The sequence below is a fragment of the Emys orbicularis genome, chromosome 1 (genome assembly GCF_028017835.1).
Source record: "Emys orbicularis isolate rEmyOrb1 chromosome 1, rEmyOrb1.hap1, whole genome shotgun sequence".
NCBI lineage: Eukaryota > Metazoa > Chordata > Testudines > Emydidae > Emys > Emys orbicularis.
In genome coordinates this window covers 164,835,140-164,847,735 of record NC_088683.1, presented here as the reverse complement: position 1 = coordinate 164,847,735, position 12,596 = coordinate 164,835,140, and the positions used below count along the sequence as shown (strand labels likewise).

The 12,596-nt window shown below is 44.6% G+C and overlaps 1 protein-coding gene across 1 annotated transcript in view; it reads right to left on the bottom strand.

Moving 5' to 3' along the window:
* The window catches only part of LOC135878052 (coagulation factor V-like), a 65,535-nt gene extending 53,251 nt beyond the window's left edge, over positions 1-12,284 (bottom strand). Inside the window, exons 1-5 of the mRNA XM_065403618.1 lie at positions 12,124-12,284; positions 8,852-8,943; positions 4,806-4,928; positions 1,784-1,996; positions 112-255 (exon numbers count right to left, since the gene is read on the bottom strand). Of these exons, the coding sequence (XP_065259690.1) occupies positions 112-255; positions 1,784-1,996; positions 4,806-4,928; positions 8,852-8,943; positions 12,124-12,284 (733 nt within the window). The remainder of the gene's footprint in view (positions 1-111; positions 256-1,783; positions 1,997-4,805; positions 4,929-8,851; positions 8,944-12,123) is intronic.
* Positions 12,285-12,596: the final 312 nt, after the last annotated feature.

Sequence of the window (12,596 nt, the reverse complement as noted above, 5' to 3'; positions counted from 1 at the left end):
GTGCCACTCTACTCCTTCTGTTTGCTTTCTGCAGCTGACTAGTGTATGCTGCAGTGAGGAGTAATACACAGTTTGTGGACTCTGGCTGGACGCCACGAGTACGTACAGTACCTGGCAATGTCCCATTAGCATAACCATTAATCGTGTACAGGAGAGAGGTTGATTTTTGCCAGCTTTTGCTTTCATCGAACACAGCAAACATCAACACATATTCTCTGTCAAACAGCTTCTGTGTCCCATCTTCCTTCAGGCTTCCTGTGGGAGGAAACAAGAGGTATCAGATGAAGGCAAAAATAAAAACAGCTCACATCAACTAAAAGGCATCCAGATCTATTCCATGAGCTTGCCGCACGTGCCAGCAGCACCTGGCCAGATGGGACATTTTTTCAAAATGTGTTTGAGGTGAATTTAGTTCTGGGGAAAGGCGCTGGACTGGCAGCTTTGGAGACTGAAGGCCTCTAGCATCCACAGAACAGGTTCAGCACAGGGAGCATCAGTGCATGCTCCCTCTAAACTACTCCAGTAATGTGCCACAGGGACCATCTCTGACAGCTAGAGAGGAGATCCATCTTGAGGTCCTATTCAGTCCTTGTCTTCTCTTCCGGGACTACCAGATTAATACCAGGTGTAGCTGAGTTTCTGCCAATGTGGACAGCTGCCCCCTTGGTACTGGACTGAGACCCCCAAATCATTTCACACAGACAAGCAAGCAGCCTTCACATGGTAAGGATTTTTGGTCATTACTGCCATGGGCAGATACTGCAGTGATGAGTGTAGTATAAAAACCTAAATAGAAGAGAATAGGACTGGTGACCTAGAGGTGAGATGCATTTATTTTTTATACACATATGCATTGCCATCCCACCCAAACCTAGTGTCATCTCATTGTTTCATCCGTGAGATTAGAGATGTCAGAAATACAAACTTGGTTTTAATATATTGCTAGTTTATTAATTGACTTGTATCGCCCAGGCAGTGCTTAATTTGTAACGAAAGAGGGGCTGGGGCTCAAGCAATTTTTTTACTTTTATAACTGATGTGGCAACCCCAGAGGTACCGGGGCTATGAACTGCTCAGCCCAGAGGTGCCGGGGCTCAGTCCTGGCAGAAATTAAGCACTGAACACAGGACTAAGACAGATATCAATGAATTTGGAGAAGCTTGACACAAGGAAGGAAAATAAATATTTCCAAAATACTCATATACACAATCACATCAGCTACATCAGCAGGACAGGGAGCATTTTTAATATGGCAAAACAAAGTGTTTTTTCCTAGCCTCGTTCTTGGAAACAGTTAAACAGCTTTGGCTACAACTTTCCAAAAGAATTCAATCTGAGGCAGACACCTGGAATGGTAAATTCCAGCCTGAACAGTTGAAGTTTGACAATGTTATAAGCAATTGAAGCTGGGGGTCTCAAAATGGGAAATGTCAGGCAACTTCAATATAAGGCGGTGTTACCAGCCCTGCCTACAATTAGAATTATTCAAAAAACTAGTATGCATTACAGCTAGTCCAGAACACTGTAACCCTAAGGCCTAAAATAAAGACACAGGAAACAAAAATCAGTTTCCTCTAAACTGCCTGCACAGAAACACGAGAAGGAAAGAGGAAAATGAAATGCCTTCTCACATTATGATACAATTTTCAAGCTTGATTTTTATGTTTTTTAGTTTTTATCGTTACCATAACAGAAAACAACACTATCCGAATGTGCGAGGCCACTGAAACAATAGACCAGCTGACATTTTATAGCTTTTGTCTACCCAAAGTATTTTGGTTACCTTTTTTACATATAAGCAATGCTCCAATCAGACCGGAGTTAAAGTCCATCACCATGTTCTCATGTGAGTAATAGATATAGGTGAGACAGGGGGGGTCGGCTTCTTTAGGCCCAATTTCCGCAGTGATCTCCCATGTGTATTTATACACCAGGCCTGGAAGCACAGCATCATCCAGTTTTTCAAAAGAAGATGTTCTGTCAGCATACAGGGAACCTGCGTAGGTAGAAGTCGAGAGAGGGAGGTAGAGGTGGCATTAAGGGAGAGGTTGATGAACGTGTGCACAGGGTTTTTACTATCATTCCCATCCATACGCAGAGAGCTTGATTCTTCTCTCACCTGCACCAGCTTTACAATGGTGTAACTCCATTCACTTCAACAGAGTTACTCCCAATCCTCACTGGTGTCCTTGAGAGCAGAATCAAGACCAGTACTCGGTTTCATTTACCCAGGCTGATGTGGTGGGGGAGCATAGTACAACTGCTCAGCCTCTCCATGGTTGGATTCAGGAGCGATCTAGAAGGTACTAGCTGCCCAATTCGCCAGCTCTCCACTGATCCTGGTCCAGCCTCCCTCCATAACACTGGCCCAGTAGGAGCTACTGCAGCCTTCCGACTTTTGCACATTACAAATCTGAATGGTGATAACATTGCATTTATGTATTTAATTTGTTTGCATTGTCTACAGCCAATAAAAATTTTGACTTAACAAGAAGCCTTCATGGAGGTTATCAAAATTCTAGCTGCAAATAAGATGAGAAATCAGTGAAATATCAACCTGAACCATCATCAAACGGAACTGGAGATTTTCAGTGACATGTGATAGTTCCTCAACACAGGGCTCGGCTCTGCTCCCACTCCGCTGAGAGCAAAACTCCTCTTGGGCCCATAATATGAACAAGGCATTAAACAAAACCTCAGAGAGCTCTCCTGACAAACTGATTAATAGCAAAGAACAAGATGATCTAGAACTGGTGTGTGTGTGTGTGGCGGGGGGGGGGGGAATCTCGGACGTTTTTGCAAAAAATGTATTCACACAATTTGAAATTTCAACAAAATTTCAAAATCTGGAAAAAATCCCAACCGCCTTGAGAGTTGCTGAAAAGGGAGAACATTTTTCCAGATATTGTTTCAAGATTCAAAACATTTCAACCACCTCTGATATCAACCCTAATGCAATTAAATATTTGCAAGCTGACAGCCCACTTGCAGTCATTGACACCAGTGCATAGGGAGTGTAAAATGCTACCATTCTGATGTGGAAGTGCTTTACATTCACTTTGCACTGGTGAAAATGAGACACAAAGTGCAAATTGGGCACATATTAAGTAATAAATAACCCATTACCAATGGTGGCAAATGCCTTGAACTCTAACGCCTTGATGTCTACACTACTGCATGAGAACTGAAAGAAGACAAATACATTTTCTTTAACACATACATTTAAACATTTACTGTATGGGAGGATAGTTCCCAATCTTTAGGATAAGGTGCTTTCTGAAAACACTGTAGGTATCTGGAGTAAACAGCATGTGAGGAGGCAGGACAATGTCGTGCAGTTCATTTAGTGCACAAACAGCCACAGACTGGATTCAAAGGTCACATAACATCAGTCTTAGGGGGATTTTCTGAGCATTTCCTCCCTCACCACTCTATTTTCTACCCCCTTGTTGCACTTGCAGCTCTATGCAATCAAGCTGATTGAGTGCCAGTTAGAAGAAGTTAACATCAAATTGGATTCCATCCTTAATTTTATTAATGGATGTTGATAAATAATTTGGCAGGATAGAGTGGCACTGTCTTAAACTGATAGCTTTACTCAAGTGTGATTTGGTCTCTATGGCATTCTAGGAAACCAGCAGGATATATAAGTACCACGCCTCTAAGAACTGACAGCCAAAGGCCAGATCTTGCAAGAAGCTGAGCTCCTACTGGGAGATACCAAGTACCCTTTGTCATAGTCCCTGGGTAGACCACCCCTTCTGAGACCCTGTTCCAGTCCCCCGACTGCATCTCTTTCAAGTGGCAGGGCTGTGCCTCCACTTCTTTTTGGGGTGAGATCCCCTGATCCAACCACTCCTCGATTTGGTCTCTGGATCACACCTCCCTGGTTGCCAACCATGATATCTAGCAAGCCCAATGGCGTGGCACCTGCAAGAGTTTCTCATTAGGAGCCTGTGATCAGTGGTAGTACGCAGTGACACAGAAGCAGCCTCTTCAAAACAAAAGTATGATTTGTTTGCCAAAAGGTGCACAGCACTCAGAGATGGATTGAAAATAAGAGACCTATACACATACTGTCTTACCTACACTAGGCATTCCCCTCAAGCCCCTAGGTAGCCTTGGAGCCCATGTTTTCTTGGGGACCAAATTACATCCTGCTTGCTGCCCCGACTCTCTTCTGGATACATCTGCATTGGAGCAGCACAGCTACGGTGCTGCTGCTGTACTGCTGAAGTGAAACGCTTCCTTATTGACATGAGGGGATTTCCATTAAGATTGTTAGTCCACCCTTCTGAGAGGCAGTAACTAGGTCGACGGATTAATTCTTCCATTGCCCTAGCTGCATCTACAGCGGGGATTAGGTAGATCTAACTGTTTGTACAGAGCGTGAAAGTTTTCACAGCCCCAAGCGATGTAGCTAGCTCAAACTAAATTTTAGGAGTAGACCAGGCCAGTCAGTTTGTGTCAGCCTGCAGCAGCTGACAACTTCCCTCCTCCCTTTCTTCAGGGTGGGTATTTTAACTGACCAGTTACTTTTATTCTCCAGATTCTCAGCTTTGGCAAAACAGCTATGTCACCAGCATAAGTGACGAGTCATTCAGCAGTATACACATCTCAGACAACAGGGCTGTCACATGGTTGATGTAATAATAGATGAGGTTGGGCCACAAAATGTAGATTCAGATCCAAAGATCAAAGGTCGATGGTGTCCATACCCTGGACTTGATTTTAGGCCCTTCTCTATCTAAGATTATCTAGTCTTGAGTAGAAAAAAAGAATAGATGGCATTTTACAGCACATACCTTCTGACCGTTTGTTGTAAGCTATGCCCTGTGGGTGAATGCTCAGCGGTTTGTTGGCCATGTTCTTAAAGTGAACTACTAAAGTGTCTCCCACTTCAGCACGCAGAGTTGGTCCCAGAAGACCTGCAGAAATTCAGCATTAAAAATAAAGAGAGATAATGAGCATCAAATGGTGCATCTTAGTGAAAGGGAGAGAGTCACCTTCTCCTGAGTGGGAGAGTGAACTCCTGTTAAAGGACAAGTTGCACAAAATAAATCGGAGGATTTAATGCCAGTGCAATGAGGATTAATCCTGTCCAGTGATTTAGCTGTGAAATACCTGGATGGTAGAAAGGCACACAAGGATGTAACAGATGTGGCCCAATGTAAATAAGGTTGTGAATTATATATTCAGCAAAGGACACTGAAATTCATAGGAAAATTCTGCACATGAAGCGAGAAGGCTGTTTCCTGGCTATGGAAAGTTTAGTGAACAGACAGCTTAAAGGTTGGGGAGGGGATTTCTCCCCTTACAAATTAGTCACCCGTACTAGCATAGTTTTAGGAAAGCAGACAGAAGTCTTAGGGAGTGTTTAATGTGATATCCAGAGCAACAGCCTTTACAACACAAGGTTTGTCTCCACTGCAGTGGGTCATGCAGTTGCAGCTCGGCAAGGCATTCCCATGCTAGCTTTAGTGTAGGTAGCACGGCTAAGAATATCAGAAAAGATGCACTAGCGCAGACCCAGGTTCAGGCTAACAATGTAAGTACATACCTAGGAGGAACCCACACTGAAGCCCATCCTCCTGCATCTTCTTTGCTACTTTTAGCCATGTTAGCTAGATTAAGCTAACATGGGTATGCCTACCTGAGCTGGTATCACACTTCGCAGTGCAGTGTAGACATACCCACAATCAGGGGAAAAAAGATCCTTCAGTCACAGAACGCATGCTGTGGAAATGGGGTTGGTAAGAAAGGTATTGTAGTGATGGCTTGAGGCATCTTCCACTGAAGACAAAAGGATTTTTTCCATTGACATTAATCCAAAAATGGATCAAGCCCTTGCAAAGGTGGGTTTTTTTTTAAACTAGACATTTACCTGTAAATATGTAGCACCTGACTCCACCCAATGACTGCATCCTAGGGAAAAGCCAGTTTTACCCATCCTATCTGAGGGGAGGGCTTTTATGGAACAAGGAACAGTTACCAAAAGATAGAACAAAGGAAGCCAAGTATTGGAAGGGGGTATATCAATGCAGAGAGCCACAGAGGAAGGGGAAGCACTGTGCAGGAGAGAGCAAGGTCACAGGGGCTGGGGGAAGGAAACTCCATGTGGGGTAAGCCACCCAACATGTAACAGCCTGCATGAGGCAGGGGAAACCCTGCCTGCCTACCTTCCTGGACACAGGTGTCCCTCCAAGGACTCCCAAGGGAAGCGTGAGCTAGTGAGGTGCATTGTGATTAGGATGGTTCTTGTGTTCTATATGATCTGTATTGTCTTGTGGTTTATGTGATTAAGTAAAGGAGCAATTGTGCTAGGCTCTGTGCAAAGCGTGAGAATGCGTTATCTGCTTCATAATTATCACATACCTCCTGTTAATCTATAAACCAGAAGCTTTTCACCTTGGAGTGGAGTGTAGGGAGAGGGTGTATTTGAGTACAATGGAGTCTGAAGTGTCCCCGTTGTGCCCAGGGGCTCGGCAGCTCAAGAGTGGGTTCCAGCTCTCATAAGGAGGTGCCAGATAGAAAGTCTGCACCCTGAGTGCGTGTCTGGGGACTCCAAGATCGGGGCAGGGGCTAGACTGTCTTCAGGTCCCAGAGGCTTGGATTCCCCTCACAGCAGTCTAGTGGGTGGCCAGCAGGGGGTGCCCAACCAGATCTGTGACATTCCTTCCTGCAATGTTACAAACTGCTTTACAGAGCGAGCGCGTTGCTCCCCACTTGGTAACAACGGGTCCTGTCTAACGAGCGACCAGCCAATTACTCACTTCCTTTCCTGCTCTGTTATTGAAAGAGAGGAAATGAGTCAGTGGCTCCAAAGGAGAAGGTAGGATGAGTTCCCAGAGACTACAGTGTCAACCCAGGAGGGATCTAATCACAAACTCCACCCTGCAGGTTGGATCACAGCAACTGGATGCCAGCAATCTGGTCATCCCATTTATGCTCCTTAAATACCAGCATAAAATTTCTTCCAGTCTTCTGGAACTTCCCCAGTGTTCCAGAACTTATCCAAAATCAATAGTGGAGGTTCAGGGGTGCAGTCCCCCATGCAGGCTTGCTTGAAAATCCAAGTCAAAGGGAACGACCCCACCAAGCCACTCCTCCACTTCTACCCCCCTACAGCAACCCACCCCACCTGCTAATACGCCCCAGAACCTGTCCCCGGGGTGACCTTAGATCTCTTCCAGGAGGAGTGGTGGAATCCATAATGGGGAGTAGTAAGGGGGGAGACTCTGCAGCTGTGCACTGATCCATCATGAGCCCAGGCAGGGGACGGTAAATGGTGTCACACAGAGGACTGAGTGTGATCAGTGTCACTGTTTTGCACAGCGCTACACGTGGGGAGATCGATAGCAGTACAAGTGAAGGGAGCAACATCCAATTTTTTTTCAAGTTCTGGAAATATAGAAACCGCCCTCAAAAAATTGGTGCCCATATATTCTGCAAATGCTGCAGTAGTGTACGCCTGTATTCTGGCCAGTAATGGCACCAATACAGACCCATCACACAGATGACCTTCCAGGAGCACGAATGATCCCACAGAAGGATCATTCTGCAACAGTATGATCATAACAGTATATTGGAGAAACAGAATAAGGAAGACAGTGGAAATCTCCTGGTTGTGAAGCTGCAAACAGTCAATGACTTATATTTTCAAAGGTGGCTAGGGATTTTGGGTGCCCAGTTTGAAATACTGTAAAGGGGCCTGATTTTCAAAAAGTGCTGAGGCCGCCCTACTCAGAAAATCAGTCCCTCTTAGGGCATCTCAAATCAGTGACCCAAAAATGGGAACACTCCAATTACTAGTCACTTTTGATCCATAAATTCCAAGGCCAGGAGGAACCATTGTCATCAGCTAATCCAGGGGTTCTCAAACTTCATTGCACTGCAACCCCCTTCTGACAACAAAAATTGCTACATGACCCCAGGAGGGGGGGGGGGGGGACCAAAGCCTGAGCCCGCCCAAGCCCCGCTGCCCTGGGCGGGGGGCCAAAGCCAGAGCCCTCCCTCTCTTGGGGCAGGGGGGGGGCACAAAGCTGAATCCCAAGGGCTTCAGCCCCAGGCGGGGGCCTGTTACCTGAGGGCCTCCCCACACACTCAGGGCTGAAGCCCTTGAGCTTCGGTCCTGGGCCCCAGCAAGGCTAATGCCGGCCCATGGCGACCCCATTAAAACAGGGTCATGACCCACTTTGGGGTCCCAACCCACAGTTTGAGAACCGCTGATCTAGTCTCACCTCCTGTACAACACAAGCCATAGAACTTCTCCAAAATAATTCCTAGAGCAGATCTTTCAGAAAAGCACCCAATCTTGATTTAAAAATGGCCAGTGATGGAGAACCCAGCACAACCCTCGGTAAATTGGTCCAATGGCTAATTATTCTCACTGTCAAAAATGGACAGCTTATTTCCAGTCTGAATTTGTCTAACTGCAACTTTCAACCATTGGATCTTGTTATACCTTTCTCTGCTAGATTGAAGAGCCCATTATTAAATATTTGTACCCCATGTAGATATTTATAAACTGTAATTAAGTGACCCCTTAACCTTCTCGTTGTTACGCTAAATAGATAGACTCTGAGAACTCAATCACTCTACAGCATGTTTTCTAACCCTGTAGTCATTCTTGTGGCTCTTCTTTGAACCCTCTCCAATTTAATCAATACTGGTAACGAAGGCCAATATTTTTAAGAGATTGGGCTTTTGGCTCCTGTGCTATAGAGAAGAGCCACCTAAATTCTCTCTCTATTTGCTTGGCTTGCAGTACATGCTAGTGATGGGTATACAAATACAGGCACATTTTCCTGCACGTAGAAGACATTGGCTTTGAAGGTTATTTTCTGCTTACCTGAGAAAGTATCTCTTGGTTTTGCTTTCTGAAAATCTGCTTCATACTCTCTATAGGCAATTTTCTTAAACACAGGCTCTGAATTGTCTAATCTGCAATAGGAAGTATTAAAAAAATAAATTAAATGTAAAGCTTCTTAGCTATGTAGTGTGGTCCAGTGGAGTGGGCACTAGAGTGGGCCTCTGGAGACCTGGCTTCTATTCCTGGCTCTGTCACTTGGGTAAATCATTTCATCTGTTTCCCCTCCCACCCTGTGTCCATTTAGAGTGTAAGCTCTTTGGACAGGGACTCTCTTATTACATCTTTATTCAGCACTTAGCACAATAGAGCCCCGATCGCAGCTGGGGCTTCTAGACACTATTGTGATACTGTTTAATAATGTAACAAACCACGTTTTGCTATGCTGTAGCTCCTTTCGGCTCTACTGTGAGGTTGGTATTAGTTTCCTCACTTCACAGTTGGGGAAATAGGAACCCAGAGAGCTGAAGTGACCTGCCCAAAGTCACACAGGATGTGTATTGCAGAGCTGGGAGCAGAATCTGGATCCCCCATCCCTGTGCTTCAGTTTCAAGATCACCTCCAATGATCTCAGCACAATCATTCAGCGTGGCAATTATCTGTAACTGCCGTGACTTTTAGGTAAAATAGAAAATGTGATTCGTTCCCCTTTGAAAGAGCAAACTGGCCTCTTATAAGGCAGCCCAGGGATCAAAGCCATTCAGGAAACTGCTTCTTGGGAAATGTGGCAACTGTCTTTACCTTTTGATTCATAAAAGTATATGAACAAATGATCCCATGCTAGGTGCTGTAGAAGAACCCAAGCAGGCAAAAGGAAGAGAACACATGGCGATTGGACGATGGGTGTTGAGCTGAAATGAAGATCGGAGGGGCAGAGCAGCTACATTTTGTGTCATGCATCCCTAGCTGATTGGTAGATTTCTTGGTAGCTACTGGAGTGGGGGTGCAGCAACAACTCCCCCTCAAAGTCTCCTATCTTCCTTTCAGGAAGGTAAGGCACAGGCATGGTAGGAGGAAGCTGATGACAGCGCACAGACAGGGAGGCAGGGCAGCTGGACGAAGGGGAGGTCAGCCCATGGTGATGGCTCAGGATCCAACCTCTGAGTTCAGAGCAGATCTGCTTCCCGGAAAGGCTGTGGATTACTCTAAATCACTCTCCCAGCAAGGAAAGAATCAGGCAGAAATGCCACAGGTTTCTACTCCATGGGGAGCAGAATTGGGCCTCCTGAGTTAACAGGAATTTTGTCATTGACTTCAGCAAGAGACGGCTCTGATCTATGGAGCTCACTGCAGTTTTCCCCTGCAACAGTTTGTCCTCACAAAGGTGATATGTGACCTCATCTAATGATATTAGATGTCCCAGGGTCGATCAGGCATGTTCCATAGGAAGAAGGAAGTTATTACAAAAGGAATAGAATCATTAAAAAAACCTGACATTTTTTCATGAAAATATTTAATTGAAATATCAAAAATCTGAAACGTTTCTGCCAGGATTAGCAATAACATACAGCCAGAAATAAGCTTTGAGCAGCATGTGTAAACAGAGCCAAACCTCTAGCCAGCTTGGTTTCTATACAGAGATGAGTGGGAGACATCCACGTAGCACAAAGGAAACCAAAGAGCAGCTTGGAAACGTCATGGACATGTGAATGCAAGCCCAAACGGTGTATGTTTGGAGGGCAGGGGGCACTGAAAAATTACACCTGGTTATATCATATACAGTACTGCCAGCCTCAAATGTTCAAAAACATGAGATTTTTTTTTAAACAAAATGGAAGAGTAAGCTTATGCCAAAAATAGAGCAGTCACCAATTCAGACCCGAGTTGTTTTTAGTGTTGTTGTAGCCATGTTCGTCCCAGGATATGAGAGAGACAAGGTGGGTGAGATAACATCTTTTATTGGAACAACTTCTTTCTGAGTTAACAGCCAATAAAAGAATAGATTATCACTTTAGAGATCAATTAAATGCATTCAAAGAAGTTTTGGGCCCTCTTTCTAGATACATTTGAATAAAAAACATTCAGACTGCTCAAAGAATGTCAGACTTCCATTCCACCTAACTCCTCCACCTTTTCCCTCCTGGGTCCTTCCCTCCTCTCCCTATTCACATAGGTCTCCTATATTATTACTGTAACCTCCACCCTAATGTGTTATGCCTATCTAGTACTGTCTGGTTTTGTATGGTCTGTTCTTGCAGCTTTGAAGAGTTGTAAAATTGCATAATTCTGTTAGAGCCCATGAAGCCTCCAGTATTCTGCAGCATATATGAGCTGAAAGTCATTTACCTTTTGGTACTTTTCATTGGTTTTTTTTTTTAAATCACAAAAAAAAAAAAAAATCAAAATACTAATCACAAAAAAATTGTCAATGCTGCCATGGGAACCTGAAAGTGAAACTGATTATTGTGTATTCATCACCCCAGCTGAAGAAATGTACTTAGTAAGCAACCATAAGGAAAGTAAACTAGATTATTCATTTACATTTTTAAAAATCAATCGTGTTTTTTGTAAGGACCTTTTCTTATTTAAAAATAGATGTAGTATTGCCAACTCTGGTGATTTTTTTGGGGTTAGTTCTGTGATATTTGATGTTGTTTTAGTCACTTGAATCAAAAATTTGCATGAGAATCTCAGCTTTAAAAAAAAAAAAACACACAAAACAGCACATTTCTAGTGGTTGCAGAGAAAACTTGAAATTGTGAAGTGTGTGACCAAAAAGCAAATAAAAAGAACTCCAAATTTCCCCCCAAATGATGAGATTTTAAACAGATGATAATGTTGAGAGGTTTTTTTATTTGCCTTGTGGCCTTTGAGCTTTTCTACACAACTGTGGGGGCCAGAAACTTTTTTTTAATTGTTGAAATGAAAGCTGAGATTCTGATGTTTTCACCTAGCTGCAGGAGCTGAGGCTGTGAGAAAACACCAAATCTAGAGAGACTCATGCAAAAATCCTCAATGTAGGACTGACCCCAGTGAGCGTTTTGGGGGTACAGAGGATGTGGGAGTGAGCCCAAGTTTGCCTTTGTCAAAATGGCATCAATAAAAACTGCTCAAAAAATTACATTGTGTGAATAAAACAGCTGATAGCATTGAACTGAATTAAGGGCTTCATCCAACTGGAGTCAATGCAAAGACTCTTAACTTCCATAAGCTGGATCAGTCCCTAAGCCCAGCTGGGCACAAACTCCTCAGGAGCCTCAAGTCCCTTTCAGCCCAGGAGGGGGCTGGTTACCTCCACATCTTCCCGCACTTACCTGGACTGTTCTTTGGACTGGGGTCTGTAGCTCCAGCTGGTAGTCTCTGCGGCTATGTAGTGCTCCCGAACCTGAGCTGCTCCCACCCGATGCCATGCCAAACCTGGCCACCACAAACCAAGCAGCATCAAGAAAAAGAGGCGCGTGCAGGAGAGCTCCATGGTGCAAGCTCCTGCTGATGCCACACTGGGAGACACATGAGGCAGTGGCTGCTGCTTTTGCTACTGCTGGGGAAATGCTTTCATTGTGGTTAGTGATGCAAGAGGTGATGGTGGTGTTAGTGACACCCAGGTCATTGCTCTTCACCTCCTCCTGCTGCTGACAGGAATCAGAGGGGAGATAAACAGCTGTTCTGGCTGCCTTTCCCTTCCTCCTCCACATCTTCCCTGCTGCGTGCCAAGCACAAAGGACAAGCAGCCTCAACCACATAAGGCAGAGTTGGTTGGCTGGGTCGTTGCCTACTAGGGCAGTAG